Raw genomic sequence first — 15,976 nt, forward strand, 5'->3', positions numbered from 1 at the left:
GTTTATTCCCATTGTATATTTAATGTATGCAATTCTATGTTTGTTCTTTTCATTATAGTAAACCACACACAAACCTATCAAGAGTGTTCCAGAGACCAGTAATAAATGAGTGGCATGTCAATGAGTGAAATCCCTTGCCTATGCCTAACCCAGAAGAGGGTATGACTTTGGCTCTAACGTGTTCAGGTCAGTGTTCAAATAATGGGAAGGAACAACCGGTCAGATGCCAGAATGTCATGATGACATTGTACACAGATCTCGAGAATCTTTATACAGAGCCATAAAAACTGGCAAATGTTTGACAGTATCTTATGTGAATATTAACTTTTAAGATCTCCACATCTCTTTGCCTGCTCGATCCATCATTGTTTCATACCAGTTCTTGTCTGACACACATCAGCCACACTTTTCAGAAGTGTGAATACTTCATCTCGGTCTGCTTTCTGTAAGATTTGATCTCACCTTCCATCTGAACCCTGCAGGACTGCTATCTGACCATGGCGGACAAGAAACCCGAGGCCCTGAAACTGAAGCGGGAGATGAGTTTGTTTGGTGGTGTAGCCCTACTCGGCGGATCTATTATTGGATCTGGTATCTTCATGTCTCCACAATTTGTCCAGGCCTACGTAGAAAGCCCTGGAGCAAGTCTGATCATCTGGGCTGTCGCGGGTCTCATAACAATGTTTGCGGCGTTGTCTTACGCTGAGCTCGGGACGATCATTTGTGAATCCGGCGGGGAGTTCACCTACATACTGCGGATCTACGGCCCTTTACCTGCTTTCTTCAGGATATTCACCAGCGTCATGGTCGCGCGACCAGCGAGCCTTGCAGTGGCGGCTCTCAGCGTTGCAGAATACGCCATAGCACCCTTCTACACTAGCTGCCCTCCTCCTCAGCTGATGGTTAAGTTTGCTGCTGCTGCCATTATCCTGGCCTCTGCCACGGCCAACATCTTGAACGTGCGCCTTGCCATCAGAGTCCAGGTGCTCTTTCTGGTGGCCAAGGTGTTGACGTTGACGGCCATTGTCATCGGAGGGATAGTGGCGGTCGTACAGGACAGCAGTGTCATTGTGGAAAATTTGAAAGTTGAAAATGCGTTCAAAGGCACTCAGTACTCTGTAAACACTCTAGGGATGGCTCTGTATCAATGCCTCTATACATTTGGCGGCTGGTCCAACTTAAACTGTGTCTGTGAGGAATTGAAAAGACCACAGGTGAGATTAAAAGCACATACTAGATTGTTGTTTATATATAAATATGTATAATGATCTCTACTATTGTTAATTTATGGTTATAGGTTGATATACAGTACTGGTGGCCTTTTCTGTGGGGACTTAAAACACATTCATCCGTTTTTTGTTTTGTCTTTTAGTACATTGAAAATAAGATGGTTTGCACGTACCCGGTAAAGACACGTCACACATTTATGGCAGGATGATTGCCTAGTCTCACAAAAATATCCTATAGTCTGATCTTGGCATTAGTCAGCAGATGTTAGAAATGGTGTACAAAACTCTGACTGAGATGAGAGTGTTTTAACTTTACATTTTCCTGCCTGGTTCGGTCACCTAAACTGTACATTTAACCATCAACTTTCCAGCATTATGTCAATGGCAAGCAAAGTAGTAGTAAGTAGTAGTAAACACCAAAAGCCCTCAAGAGTGTCTGCCAGCAGTCCTCCACTTCCTGTGCAGGATCCACTCTCAGTCACCTCCACTGTCAGGATGGGAAATAGACGCAAAACAATACAAAATAACACAGGAAATGACAGGGGAAAAAAGAAAATAAAGGCGTGGCTACGTCCCCGACAGCCAAGTAGACACTTCTACCAAAATACTACTTTATTTCCAAGCACTTATAGTTTTATGTTGTATTCCACCCAAACACTTTCTGTCCAAGCACATAGTTTTAAAGGTGTATTCCACCCAATACTTTCTGTCCAAGTATTTATAGTTTCAAAGGTATATTCCACCAAAATAGTACTTTCTGTCCAAGTACCGGTATAATTACATCAACTAATGTTGTTCTTTTTTGGTCATCTCTCGGTCAGGTGAATCTCCCCAGAGCTATCCTGATAGCCATCTCCATGGTGACCGTGTTGTATCTGCTGGTGAATGTGAGCTACCTCACAGTAATGACGCCTAAAGAGCTTATGAACTCCAGCGCTGTGGCAGTCACCTGGGGGTAAGACAGCACCTTAAGACAGCACCTGGGGGTAAGACAGCACCTTAAGACAGCACCTAGGGGTAAGACAGCACCTTAAGACGGCACCTAGGGGTAAGACAGCACCTGGGGGTAAGGCAGCACCTCAAGACAGCACATAGGGGTAAGACAGCACCTTAAGACAGCACATAGGGGTAAGACAGCACCTTAAGCCAGCACCTAGGGGTAAGACAGCACGTTAAGACAGCACCTAGGGGTAAGACAGCACCTTAAGACAGCACCTAGGGGTAAGACAGCACCTTAAGAAGACAGCACCTGGGGGTAAGACAGCACCGCAAGACAGCACATAGGGGTAAGACAGCACCTCAAGACAGCACCTCAAGACAGCACATAGGGGTAAGACAGCACCTCAAGACAGCACATAGGGGTAAGACAGCACCTGAAGACAGCACATAGGGGTAAGACAGCACCTGGGGGTAAGACAGCACCTCAAGACAGCACATAGGGGTAAGACAGCACCTTAAGACAGCACCTTAAGACAGCACCTAGGGGTAAGACAGCACGTTAAGAAAGCACCTAGGGGTAAAACAGCACCTTAAAACAGCACCTAGGTGTAAGACCGCACATTCATTTCTAGCATGCATTGCACGCTTTGCGTGCTCCCAGACACAGCTCGCACACTTCGTGTGCTTGCCCATAGCTCGTCACCCACGCATGTGCATTGTTACAAAGGTTCCCGCACAGGTGCCTAATCGTGGCGGGGCGGCTGCCCCTGGGGCCCAAACCAAGGCCTCCGGATCCAGCCGGCCTCCTGGAGCTGCCGCGAGTAGTGACATCATAGTGCTATCAGAATGGGAACAACAGACAACAATGACATCACAATGGGAGCACAGATGACATCATCGGATGTGACGGAATGGCGATAACGTCATCAGAGCTGATTATGTCATAATCGTTATGACAGGTGCCACCAGCGACCTATATGAGCAGGCACGCGACATGTGGCCACAACGTTCAGACATTCATGATGGCATGCAAGATAAAACCATGTCAAGTATGCAAATCTTTAACAACTTTCACTCCATTGACGACGATTTGAAAGGAGGCGTTTGCCGACAAGACCATCCAGTCGGTGAGCGGGGTCGGTGGCGGGACCTCCATCATGCCCTAATGGGTACGCCTGAGACAATGCATGCTAGAAACGATGAACTAGGCAGCTTAGCCAACGACCACGCTGACGAGTGGCCGATCCACCAGGATTCCGCGAAGGAGCCAAGGCCCCCTTCGCCACAAATCCTCAACCGGCAAACCGCGGGGAAGATACCTACCTTCTCCACAATACTAAGATGCCAACCTTCTCCACAACACTAAGATACCTACCTTCTCCACAACACTAAGATACCAACCTTCTCCACAACACTAAGATACCTACCTTCTCCACAACACTAAGATACCTACCTTCTCCAAAACACTAAGATACCAACCTTCTCCACAACACTAAGATACCTACCTTCTCCACAACACTAAGTGTTGGAGAAAAATATAAGTTCCATGCCATTTCCTAATCAATAAGCTATAATTGCATACACATAATTAATGCTATGAGTCATAAGTTCCATTGGCATTTCCTAATCAATAAGTTATATTTGCTCAAAAAACTTATCAACCATATAACACACATTGATAGGAACCCCTCGCCTTATTATAGTAGTGAGTGATCAGTTATTGTTCTTTTTTCTTTTTTATACTTTCTTTTTCAATTTTCAGAACAAAGCAAAACAAACTCGAGTCCATGAGAGGTTAGCGAGTTATTTGTCGTTTCTAACCTCATCAAAGTAGGCCAGGAACGGGTCCCAAATAATTGAAAACTTCCTAAGTGAGTTGGTCCTCAGGAACCTGAGTCTCTCCATACGCACAACCAAAACCATGTCTGCCAGCCACACCTGAAAAGAAGGTGGAGAGTGGGACTTCCACTCTTTCAAAATGAGTCTTTTTGCGACAGTCGTCCCCTGCGTCAGAGATTGCTGCACAGCCGTAGGGAGGAGTAGAGAAGATTCAGAACAGCCGAAGATGGCGAGTTCCGCCTCCGGCTGAAGGGTTATCCCATAGGCCTTAGAGTTCCAGTCAAATATTTTGGACCAGAATCTGGACAGTGAAGAGCAAAAACAAAAAGCGTGTGACAGTGTACCCTCTGAACCTTGACACCTATCACATAGGGGTGAGACAGAAGGGTAGATCCTGTGCAACCTAGACTTGGAATAGTGAAGTCGGTGAGTGACTTTAAACTGGATCAGCTGGTGTCTGCTGTTGATTGAGCAGAGTTGGACCACAGACAGACTCCTGTCCCATATCATTTCAGACAATTCAACACCAAGTTCCTCCTGCCATGCCTCTCTAATCCTCTCATCAGCTATTGTTCTTGAATCCTTTATTCCTTTGGCTGCCTTGACGTCATGGCTGTCATGACGATTTGGAATAAATATGGGGGAAAGGATGTTGTGTGAACTCCTAATCTTTGCCGTTTTTCAACAGGAATAAAATGCTGGGCAGCTGGGGCTGGATCATGTCTGTGGCTGCAGCATTCTCTGCTTTCGGCGCGTTGAATGGAATGCTTTTCAGCGGTGGTCGTGTGTGCTTTGTTGCTGCAAGGGAAGGACACCTGGTGAGATTCTCCTTCTGGGCTCATCTCAACTTTGACTTTTTCAAGATACTTATTACTTATTATTATTTATTTCTTCAAATTTGGCTCAAACCTCCACTTGGACTCAAGGATGAACTGATTTGATTTTGGCGGTCAAACTTCAAGGTCACTGTGACCTCACGACCGTCATTTTCATGCTCGTTAATGGAATCTCTCAGGAACGCCATGAGGGAATTTCTTCAAATTTGGCTCAAACATCCACTTGGGCTCAGGAATAAACTAGTTAGATTTTGGTGGACAAAGGTCAAAGTTCAAGGTCAATGTGGCCGCATGTCCGTACGTTCCATCAAAGAAGGAGGTGAGGCTAGGTAAAAGGGGCCATAGCTAGGCTTAGGAAGGCCATAGAGAGTTGAGGGGTGGGGGTAGGGGATAGGGGGAGTGGGTAGGGGTTGTGGGTGGTGGAGTGGTAAGGGAAAGGGGCGGGGCTAAGGAAAAGGCATCTTAGCTAGGGATAGGAAGGTCATAGAGGGTCGGGGTTTGAGGGTTGCTAGAGTGGCTATAGGGGGATGTGGGTGGTGGGTGGTGGGTGGTAGGAGGTGGGCATGATCAGTAAGGGGTGGGGCTAGGGAAAATGGGCTGTATGTAGGGATAGGAAGGTCATAGAGAGTCAGGGTTCGAGGGGTGTGTAGAGGGAGTGGATAGGGGGCTCTGGGTGGTGGGAAGGACCGTTGTGAGGGAAGGGGGTGGGGCTAGGGGAAAGGGCCGTAGCTAGGAATAGGAAGGTCCTCAAGAGTCAGGGTTCAAGTGGTGGGTATAGGGGAAGGGGTTGGGGGAATGTGGGTGGTTTTGGGGTAGGACCATTTTCCATGTTGGAAAGCATTAGCCGTGTTGTTGAGGAACCCCCAAACATTGCCTAAAGTGCCATAAGGCTGAATGGCCACACCACTGCGCTGTGGGCTTCAAGGTATCTGTGCTTGTATGAGTCTGGACAGACATGGACATGTAGACTGCTCACTTGTTGGCAGAGGCATACAACCGCAATGCACTATTTCTAGTTTCTAACATACATCTCTTCTTTGTAGCCAGATATTCTGGCCATGGTTCATGTCCATAGACTGACTCCATCTCCAGCACTGATCTTCACCACAGTCGTCTCCATCATAGTTCTGATCCCTGGAGACTTCCAGTCCATTGTCCACTACTTAAGGTAAAAATCACACCCAGGTGTTTGAAGTAAGCAGGTCTGACCCTAATCTTCCACCCCCCTCTGTGTGTGTGTGTGTGTGTGTGTGTGTGTGTGTGTGTGTGTGTGTGTGTGTGTGTGTGTGTGTGTGTGTGTGTGTGTGTGTGTGTGTGTGTGTGTGTGTGTGTGTGTGTGTGTGTGTGTTCCTCGCCAATGAGGAAATTAATTCTCCATTCATTTCCAGACCTTTCTTAAACTGTTTGTGTGTACGTGTGTGCATGTTTTACCGGCTTTGAATCGCTATCGACTTCGAGACGAGAGTCTCTCTCTCTCTCTCTCTGCGTCTCTGTCTGTGCTCTCTGTCTCTCTCTCTGTGTCTCTGTCTGTGCTCTCTCTCTCTCTGTCTGTGCTCTCTCTCTCTCTTTCTCTCTGCGTCTCTGTCTGTGCTCTCTCTCTCTCTGCATCTCTGTCTGTACCAAGTCTGCCGACCAGTTGGCTTAGGCTAAATCTTGTAGAAGTGGCTGCACCGCTTAAAAACTATATCCACTCTTTCAGTGCAGATTGAATGATGCATTAACATACAATAACAATCTTCAATCAGATATTTTAAATAATTTTCAATGACGAAATGTTTATTGGTTTATTGATATTAACATCACAGGGCAAAAAATTATATACATATATAAATATAAAAATGCAAATATGTATGTAGTTGAACTACCAGCAAGCTACGGCAAAATGTACGGTAGTTAATAGTTCAACTACATGTTCAACTAGATAATGTGCAAATCTTGTTACTTGGTACTACATATTATATCTGATGTGCTAATTTGTTACATTCCTTCTTATGTGTACAGAGAATATACGTGTTTCTCTTTGTCTAACAACAATGATCTTCATTGCTGTTGTCAGTTTCACTTCATGGTTTTTCACCGCAATTACCCTGTCTGGAGTTCTGTATCTTAAGATCAAGAAGCCAGAGCTCCCCAGGCCATACAAGGTCAGTTTCACTAGTTCACTCTCTTACATCCTCGCCAACCAATTATACTACCTGCTGCTGATTAATCACAGTAAACACTAAAGACTGCAATGTGCTTTTACAAAAAAATCAATCAATCAATCAATCAATCAATTTTATATTTATATAACGCCAAATCATAAGAACAGTTATCAAGGTGCTTTACAAATAAAGCAGCTAGAAGAGGCTCTTTATTTTAGACCCAACAATTGAAACATTCTCACTGGCGATTTTGCTGCACGTCATGTGGCAATTGAAACAATTTCCCAAATCTGTACTGCATGCTCTAGGTCAGTGGCCAAATCTGTACTGCATGCTCTAGCTCAGTGGTCAAATCTGTACTGCATGCTCTAGCTCAGGGGTCAAATCTGTACTGCATGCTCTAGCTCAGGGGTCAAATCTGTACTGCATGCTCTAGCTCAGGGGTCAAATCTGTACTGCATGCTCTAGCTCAGGGGTCAAATCTGTACTGCATGCTCTAGCTCAGGGGTCAAATCTGTACTGCATGCTCTAGCTCAGTGGTCAAATCTGTACTGCATGCTCTAGCTCAGGGGTCAAATCTGTACTGCATGCTCTAGCTCAGGGGTCAAATCTGTACTGCATGCTCTAGCTCAGGGGTCAAATCTGTACTGCATGCTCTAGCTCAGTGGTTAAATCTGTACTGCATGCTCTAGCTCAGTGGTTAAATCTGTACTGCATGCTCTAGCTCAGTGGTCAAATCTGTACTGCATGCTCTAGCTCAGTGGTCAAATCTGTACTGCATGCTTTAGCTCAGGGGTCAAATCTGTACTGCATGCTTTAGCTCAGTGGTCAAATATGTACTGCATGCTCTAGCTCAGTGGTCAAATCTGTACTGCATGCTCTAGCTCAGGGGTCAAATCTGTACTGCAGTGGTCAAATCTGTACTGCATGCTCTAGCTCAGTGGTCAAATCTGTACTGCATGCTCTAGCTCAGTGGTCAAATATGTACTGCATGCTTTAGCTCAGTGGTCAAATATGTACTGCATGCTCTAGCTCAGTGGTCAAATATGTACTGCATGCTTTAGCTCAGTGGTCAAATATGTACTGCATGCTCTAGCTCAGTGGTCAAATATGTACTGCATGCTTTAGCTCAGTGGTCAAATCTGTACTGCATGCTTTAGCTCAGTGGTCAAATATGTACTGCATGCTCTAGCTCAGTGGTCAAATATGTACTGCATGCTTTAGCTCAGTGGTCAAATATGTACTGCATGCTCTAGCTCAGTGGTCAAATATGTACTGCATGCTTTAGCTCAGTGGTCAAATATGTACTGCATGCTCTAGCTCAGTGGTCAAATATGTACTGCATGCTTTAGCTCAGTGGTCAAATCTGTACTGCATGCTTTAGCTCAGTGGTCAAATATGTACTGCATGCTCTAGCTCAGTGGTCAAATCTGTACTGCATGCTCTAGCTCAGGGGTCAAATCTGTACTGCAGTGGTCAAATCTGTACTGCATGCTCTAGCTCAGTGGTTAAATCTGTACTGCATGCTCTAGCTCAGGGGTCAAATCTGTACTGCATGCTCTAGCTCAGGGGTCAAATCTGTACTGCATGCTCTAGCTCAGGGGTCAAATCTGTACTGCATGCTCTAGCTCAGGGGTTAAATCTGTACTGCATGCTCTAGCTCAGGGGTCAAATCTGTACTAGTTCAGTGGTTCTCAACTTGGGATTTTGTTCCTGGGCAAGCCTAAAGGGGAACTTCACCAAGAAAAAAACCGCTAATTTATTTTGCACACGATCTTACACATATCCAAAAACTGTAAACAGTTTTGCAGGCATTCATTTAGTTTGACAGTTATTGAGAGTTGAGTAAGTTGTGGACCAGTGATGTCATTCATGCACAAATGGTCCACAATGTGTTTTTCGGTGAAGTTCTCCATTAAGTTTTCTTTTTTCAAAGAAATCGGAGCAACACCAAATTATTGGCTGCTTTAAAGAATATCAGATGTCCTTTGTTGGAAATGTCAAATAAAGTCTGATTTGAGCATTAGCGGGCAAGTAAACACTGGATAAGGAGGGGGGGGGGGGACTGCCTTAAAAATGTAAATGAGAAAAAATGTAATTTGCTCACTTATCATTTGAGCAAAATCTGAAACCACACATCAGCTTCTTCCACATCACAGTGGATAAGCAGCAGAGCTTTGTTCCAGCTGCTAGGCTTGTTGTAATGTTCTCCTCCTCAGGTTCCTGTTGTAGTCCCCTCTCTGGCCCTGATGGTGTTCTCCTCCTCAGGTTCCTGTTGTAGTCCCCTCTCTGGTCCTGATGATGTTCTCCTCCTCAGGTTCCTGTTGTAGTCCCCTCTCTGGCCCTGATGATGTTCTCCTCCTCAGGTTCCTGTTGTAGTCCCCTCTCTGGCCCTGATGATGTTCTCCTCCTCAGGTTCCTGTTGTAGTCCCCTCTCTGGCCCTGATGATGTTCTCCTCCTCAGGTTCCTGTTGTAGTCCCCTCTCTGGCCCTGATGATGTTCTCCTCCTCAGGTTCCTGTTGTAGTCCCCTCTCTGGCCCTGATGATGTTCTCCTCCTCAGGTTCCTGTTGTAGTCCTCTCTCTGGCCCTGATGATGTTCTCCTCCTCAGGTTCCTGTTGTAGTCCCCTCTCTGGCCCTGATGGTGTTCTCCTCCTCAGGTTCCTGTTGTAGTCCCCTCTCTGGCCCTGATGAGGTTCTCCTCCTCAGGTTCCTGTTGTAGTCCCCTCTCTGGCCCTGATGAGGTTCTCCTCCTCAGGTTCCTGTTGTAGTCCTCTCTCTGGCCCTGATGGTGTTCTCCTCCTCAGGTTCCTGTTGTAGTCCTCTCTCTGGCCCTGATGGTGTTCTCCTCCTCAGGTTCCTGTTGTAGTCCTCTCTCTGGTCCTGATGATGTTCTCCTCCTCAGGTTCCTGTTGTAGTCCCCTCTCTGGCCCTGATGAGGTTCTCCTCCTCAGGTTCCTGTTGTAGTCCCCTCTCTGGCCCTGATGGTGTTCTCCTCCTCAGGTTCCTGTTGTAGTCCTCTCTCTGGCCCTGATGATGTTCTCCTCCTCAGGTTCCTGTTGTAGTCCCCTCTCTGGCCCTGATGATGTTCTCCTCCTCAGGTTCCTGTTGTAGTCCTCTCTCTGGTCCTGATGGTGTTCTCCTCCTCAGGTTCCTGTTGTAGTCCCCTCTCTGGCCCTGGTTGCAGCAGCGGCCCTGGTGCTGGCTCCTGTCATAGACGAGCCGCAGATAGAATACCTCTACGCAGCTTTATTCATCTGCAGCGGAGTGTTCATCTATGTGCCCTTCATCCATTATCAGCTTTGCCCCGGCCTGCTGAAGAAGGTCACGGTGTTCCTGCAGCTTCTGCTACAGGTTGCACCTGCAGAGAAAGACCTGTTATCTGAGCAGACAATTTGACAAAACCTTGAAAAGCAAGAAATCTTATATTGAATGTTATGGAACATCTGCCTTTTCACCACAAAGCAAACAGCGCTTTTAGGTTCATCTTACATGTTGTTTATGGATACAAGGCATGTGAGCGCTTTGAACTTCATTGCAGGTTTTTGCTAACATGTGGAGCAGTTTGGTCACTTACTTTGGCTGCTGTTAAAAAAAGAAAGAAAAAAGGCTACGGCTACGTAGCAATTGGTCAAAAAACATTTGTTTCTGATATTATTGTATCTTTCAAATATGTTTAGGCTTTGTCTTTGAGTCTTTGGTGTTTAACTTTTTGCAGTGTACATGTAATCCCTCTTTGTGACAATTCAAACTCAATAGTCTACCAAATATGTCATGCTAGCTTGTCAGGAAAGGGGCTGAATAATGCCTTAAAGTTAGGCTAAATATTGGCCAGGGGAAAAACTGGTATGGCCATGTTCAAATGCATAAATGAAAAATATAAATGTTGATATAATAAACTGTGATAACCAGTAGCCTATATTTCATTCTTTTTCATCAAATTAGTAGCTATAATTGGGTGGAGGGGGTCCACGGTCACAATCTGGCCCTCTGGTAGTGAGGATTTGTGATTTTCTTTGCTCTCTTTATCATCAAAGTTACCCAACCCTGATGCACATCTAGAATGATAAACAATACAGCTAATAACAGCCTATAATCCATCACTTTTACCATCGGTTATGGACATGGCTTCCCACTTTTCCAGTCATGTTTACCACTTTGCAGAGTTCCTCATGCATGCTCACCTCAGAAATACAATATTCTTGACAGCACCTGAAGGCAGCACTATAGCACAGGGAGAAAGAGCGAGAGAGAGGGGGCGAGAGAGAGAGCAGTAGTGTGTGAGAGAAGGGAAAGGAGGGACTCTGTAAGTGTGAAATATTGAGGAAGTCAACTGAGACAAATAACAGACTAGCAGCATCCAGCCATGCAGCCGCCACCGAGAAAGGTAAGTCTCCGCTGTGTGTATAAAGATGATGATACTTTTATGAAAATAGAGTAATCAATATGACATTTTGAGGCAGTGGAAAGAATAATCCATATTCTAGCCAAACCTGTCTTCACCACTTTAGCTTCACTTCCACCAGTCCATCTACTATAGAAGTTAATCAGTTAAGAGTATTCCACGTCCCCATACAACAAAACGTACATTTCACATATAGGCTACTTATGAAAATGTTACAGATGTGTTTAAAAATATGATACAAATTCCAGAACTGCAGTTGTACAGATCCTGGAAATGCTCTTCTTCCTACAGTATATCTGTCTGCAAGTAGGCCTATCTCTAAAATGTCAGCCACTCAAAATATAGGAGTAATTAAATGCAGTGTTGGGCAAGTTACTTTCAAAATGTAATATACTACATATTACTAGTTACTTTAATTTGAAAGTAATAAGTTACTTTCCAATATTACTTTCTGTGTAGAGTAACTTGTTACTTATGACACTACTTTTGCATTACTTTTACCAAAACAACAGCAGCAGCAGAATGACATCACCGCCCCGGGAACATCCTGAAAAATCATTTAAACCGCCTTGAAGTCAGTGTAAACAATCCAAAATTCTAAATGTTATTCTTTTCCTTTGTTACTGTCATCTATAGTACTTATTTGCATAAAAACACACAGTTTGATTAGGAAATGATTGTATCTTTTTTAAATATGTGCTTTGATTTAATCAAATGTAACTCCATTTGTAACTTGAGTTACTTGACATATAATATTACTGAAATCCTATAAGTAATAAGTTATATTACTGAGTTCCTGCTAAAAGTAATATATTACATGTAATATGTTACTTTTTTAATGAGTTACCCCCAACACTGATTAAATGGCATCTACATTTAAAATGACAGCCTATTTAGGCAGACACACACAAAAATCTAAATATTGTTGTGCATGAAGAAAGTCCTTCTAAATTAGTTAAGTGATTTGTGTATTGTGCACATGCAGCGAGCAGTCTCCAGCCTTCTATCCCGTATGATAGCAACCTTCACAAAGAGTTAAAAGTAACCAGGCAACCTTCCCAGCCATGCGTGCAGGGATTTGGGAAGGCTTTTGTCAGAAAGTTTGCTGATATAACTTTTGATATCGATGACTCTGGCGTTTTAGCTCCCAATCCACACTTTGGGTCTCAACCAAGTGAACCAGTGTTCCGCAGAGGCACTTTTGGCCACTTTCTGTTTTATGAAGAAGCTAATCGTAAACATGTCATCTCTCTCCAGTGATGTAGTTCCATGGGTCAGTCAGTAAAGAAAAAGCCCCCCAAAAAGTGTTTTGGACAAAATTCTACATTGCGGAAAACTTGTGGGTAGAAGTTAAGTTTAAGTTACGTTATCCTTTATTTATCCCCATGGGGAAATTCATCCTCTGCATTTGACCCATCCTCTAGTAGGAACCTTCCTAGAACTAGGAGCAGTGGGCAGCCTCAGTGCAGCGCCCGGGGACCAACTCCAGTTCTTTTGCCAGTGCCTTGGTCAGGGGCAATGACAGGAGTATTAACCCTAACATACATGTCTTTAGGTGGCCTAGAAGAGTGGCCTATATGCGACTTGGCCGAAGGAATTTGTCAGTGATGTATGACATACCTGGTGATGTCACTGTCACAATATCTATAAATTTGTTATATTTTTTGTCTTAAGGGCTTCTTTATTACAGATTTACTAAGATTATAGGGGGGGGAAACAGGTGGGCTGCATTTCTCCAAGTGTTCAAGCTTCAGGTCTGCTGTTGAGTCATCTTGTTGCTCCCTCTCCTGATCCACTATCCAGACTTGAGAACTTTTGATGATGTCTTTCATGTGTTTTAGTCCTTGAGTGACAGACCCAGCAACACAGGCCTGTTGCCAGCCTCTTGTGAGACAACGGTTGCCAGGGTTGTGGCACTGACATGTGTCAGAGGCTCATCTTTTCCCAGCAGTACTCTGGTGGAGAACATGAGGGCACTGCTGATGTCATTAGATCTGGAGTCAGGTGTGATACATACCAACGTCCCGATCTTGACGTACTGCGTGAGGAATAATTGCTCAATGCTGTACAGACGACCTGTGTTGAAATTCCATTGACCTCTTGATTGGACGATCTGACTGTGGTCAAGATCGCACAACTCTACTTGGTAGTGTCTGTAGCCTACTCTGGCCTGAGTTCCCAGGTGCCTTGGTAGGGGACAAAGCTACTCGTCAGCTTGGTAGTGTCTGTACTCTGGCCTCAGTTCCCAGGTGCTCTTGTGAGTTCCCTTCACATTGTAGATCCCAATGCCATGCAGGATTTCCTTCAAGTAGGTCACAGGCTGTTTGGTGATATCCACCAGGTCTTTGATGTTGTAGTATTGGTGCTTCTCAAAAGCAGAAAACAAGATGTCCAACACTTGCTCTTTGTCGGCTCTTGCTCTCTTGCCTTCCTCCTTCTTCTTCCTGTCATAGTCCAGATTGTACGCATGGTTGGCCACAGGTTTGTAGTTGATGCTGACAGCCTTGTCCAACTGTTGAGACAGCCTGACAGGCTTGGAGGACTCTTTCATTTGTAGCCTCTTCAGCTTCATATAGTTCTCATTGCCAGCGGGTCTGCATTCTGCTCTCTGCACCACCACTCCCTCCAAGGCTAATGTATCTGGACCCGCCCGCTCCCCCGAGCAGCTGTCATAAGATCTCCCTTCTGACTGGCCCGAGCAGCTGCCAGGAGATCTCCCTTCTGACTGGCCTGACAAAGTTTCGGTGAAGACTGCCAACGTCTGCCCTCCCACTGTCTGCAGGGTGAACGGGTACTCACGAGGCACACGCACCGATTCCTCTCCAATCCCCTCAATCAAAGTCACCTCATCGTTCAAAGTGAAAGACACCTGTTGCTGCTTTGCTTGGTTTGTGAAGATCCTGATTTTCCCGACATCTCCTGTGCCACTTGCTTTTGTCAGTTGCTGAGAGAGATATTTGGGCACCTTAACCAACCAGACACCTGTGTTCTGCTTGGCACCAGTTAGGTCAACTTTTCCTTTCTTTGACATGTTTTAAAATTAACGTTATGCCTTCCTCACACTACTGTTGGTTATCACAAGCATAGTATACAATCCAACTTATAGCCTCTGCAGGGAAGGATTTATGACATCGCTCACGATGTCACAATGTCTATGACATCATCAGTGTCTGTCATCAATCGCTGTTTGAGAGCTTCACGAAGGTGAAGGCACGTTGCTCAGGACGGATGAGGAGCGGAGGAACATGCGACGAGGAACGAAACAGCCAAGATTGAGGAGGTGATGAGAAACACTGGAAACTTGAAAGAAGAACTAGACCAGGTCTAGAGTGAGACCATCCAACTGTGAGAGGCAGCAATGTGCCACAAGCCATCCAGTCTGCTGGAAAGCCATTAGAAGAAGAATCACTGATTCCTGACAGAAGGTCATGGTGGAAAACTCCTCTCTACCTGAGAGGGTTTTTGGGCTTTTCCTTGCCTCCCAATTTGGCTTCTGTTGAAGTCTTCACTGCCACTTGAGCAATTGTAGTGTCATCAGTGATGATGTCATCAGTGATGATGTCAACGTGGAAGAAACCTTTGAATGGGCCACCTTTAAAATATCCAGAGCCACTCTCCCTTCTTCTCTGCATCTGAAAAATGGCTGAAGCTGTCGTGATAAACCTGGATGAATCTGTGGAGCAGCTGTGGCTCCCTCAGCCTGTAGGCCATCAGAAGGCGGCCATCACGTACAGCTTATACACTCCACTCCAGCTGAGTGGGACAGAAAGAGGAACATGAGACGAGGCGCAACAGCCAAGAATGAGGAATGAGGAGGTGTGAGAAACACCGGAAACTTGAAAGAAGACGAAGAAGAACCAGGTCTAGAGTGAGACCATTCAACTGTGAGAGGCAGCAATGTGGTCCAATCCAGTCTGCCGGAAAGCCAATAGAAGAAGAAGAAGTGGGACAGAAAGCATCCGCATGCAGCTCCTCTGTGCTGTAGTCTGCAGCTCAACAGGACCGGTATATAATATATATCTATATCTATATCTATATAGATATATATATATATCTATATATATATATATGTATACATTGCAAGTAATGGCAAAAATTGGAATTTGAAGAAATTAGAGTTTACCGAAGTATACCAGAGACAGAACTAGTCATTATCAATTATCCAATGTCAGCCTGCCATCTCTCCAAGCGGGCTGTTTAAAAGGAGGTGTTCCCTCCTACCTGTCTGATGCTCTTTGTCTCTGTGCGCAGTGTCAACCCACCACCTCCCCGGCTTCCACCCCAGTACCACCAGGTGTAGACCTCTTCTCCAAAAAGGGGAGGGTTCCGTCGCCCCCTAGCTGCCAAACTCATGGCAGGTCCGCCGTCACATGGCTGATTCTCCCACCGCCAAAGACTTTCATCACAATAAATATTGTTAAAGCTGTTTTGGTGTTGTGTGTACTCTCTAAGGTAGAACCTGTTTTGCCGTTTTTGCAGAGAAATCGACAGAATTTGGAAAAATTGCAAGCCCCCCAATTTTGTGGAATTTGTTGAATTTGCATTAATTATTGCGATCGCAAAATCACACAATTTCCTGGACTG

General features: G+C 45.1%; 2 protein-coding genes and 1 pseudogene across 3 annotated transcripts in view; 2 read left to right on the plus strand and 1 right to left on the minus strand.

Annotated features, from left to right (window-relative positions):
• Positions 1–497: 497 nt before the first annotated feature.
• On the plus strand, positions 498–10,386 carry LOC310790800 (b(0,+)-type amino acid transporter 1-like; the record flags this gene model as incomplete). The annotated part of the gene is made up of 6 exons (XM_083652513.1): positions 498–1,214; positions 2,051–2,184; positions 4,696–4,825; positions 5,887–6,011; positions 6,900–6,987; positions 10,138–10,386. The coding sequence occupies 6 exons, from the start codon at positions 498–500 to the stop codon at positions 10,384–10,386; spliced, it is 1,443 nt and encodes a 480-aa protein (XP_083508639.1).
• Positions 10,387–11,353: 967 nt separating this feature from the next.
• Positions 11,354–15,976, plus strand: part of LOC310790358 (F-BAR and double SH3 domains protein 1-like) — a gene marked incomplete at both ends in the record, with an annotated part of 49,599 nt that continues 44,976 nt past the window's right edge. Inside the window, one exon of the mRNA XM_083652041.1 lies at positions 11,354–11,374. Coding sequence (XP_083508167.1) covers positions 11,354–11,374 — 21 coding nt within the window. The remainder of the gene's footprint in view (positions 11,375–15,976) is intronic.
• Positions 13,596–14,423, minus strand: LOC310790361 (general transcription factor IIF subunit 2 pseudogene; annotated as a pseudogene). Its single transcript has one exon. The product of its transcript is annotated as a general transcription factor IIF subunit 2 pseudogene (transcript).

Source organism: Poromitra crassiceps (assembly GCF_964638095.1).
Source record: "Poromitra crassiceps genome assembly, chromosome: 15".
Taxonomy (NCBI): domain Eukaryota; kingdom Metazoa; phylum Chordata; class Actinopteri; order Beryciformes; family Melamphaidae; genus Poromitra; species Poromitra crassiceps.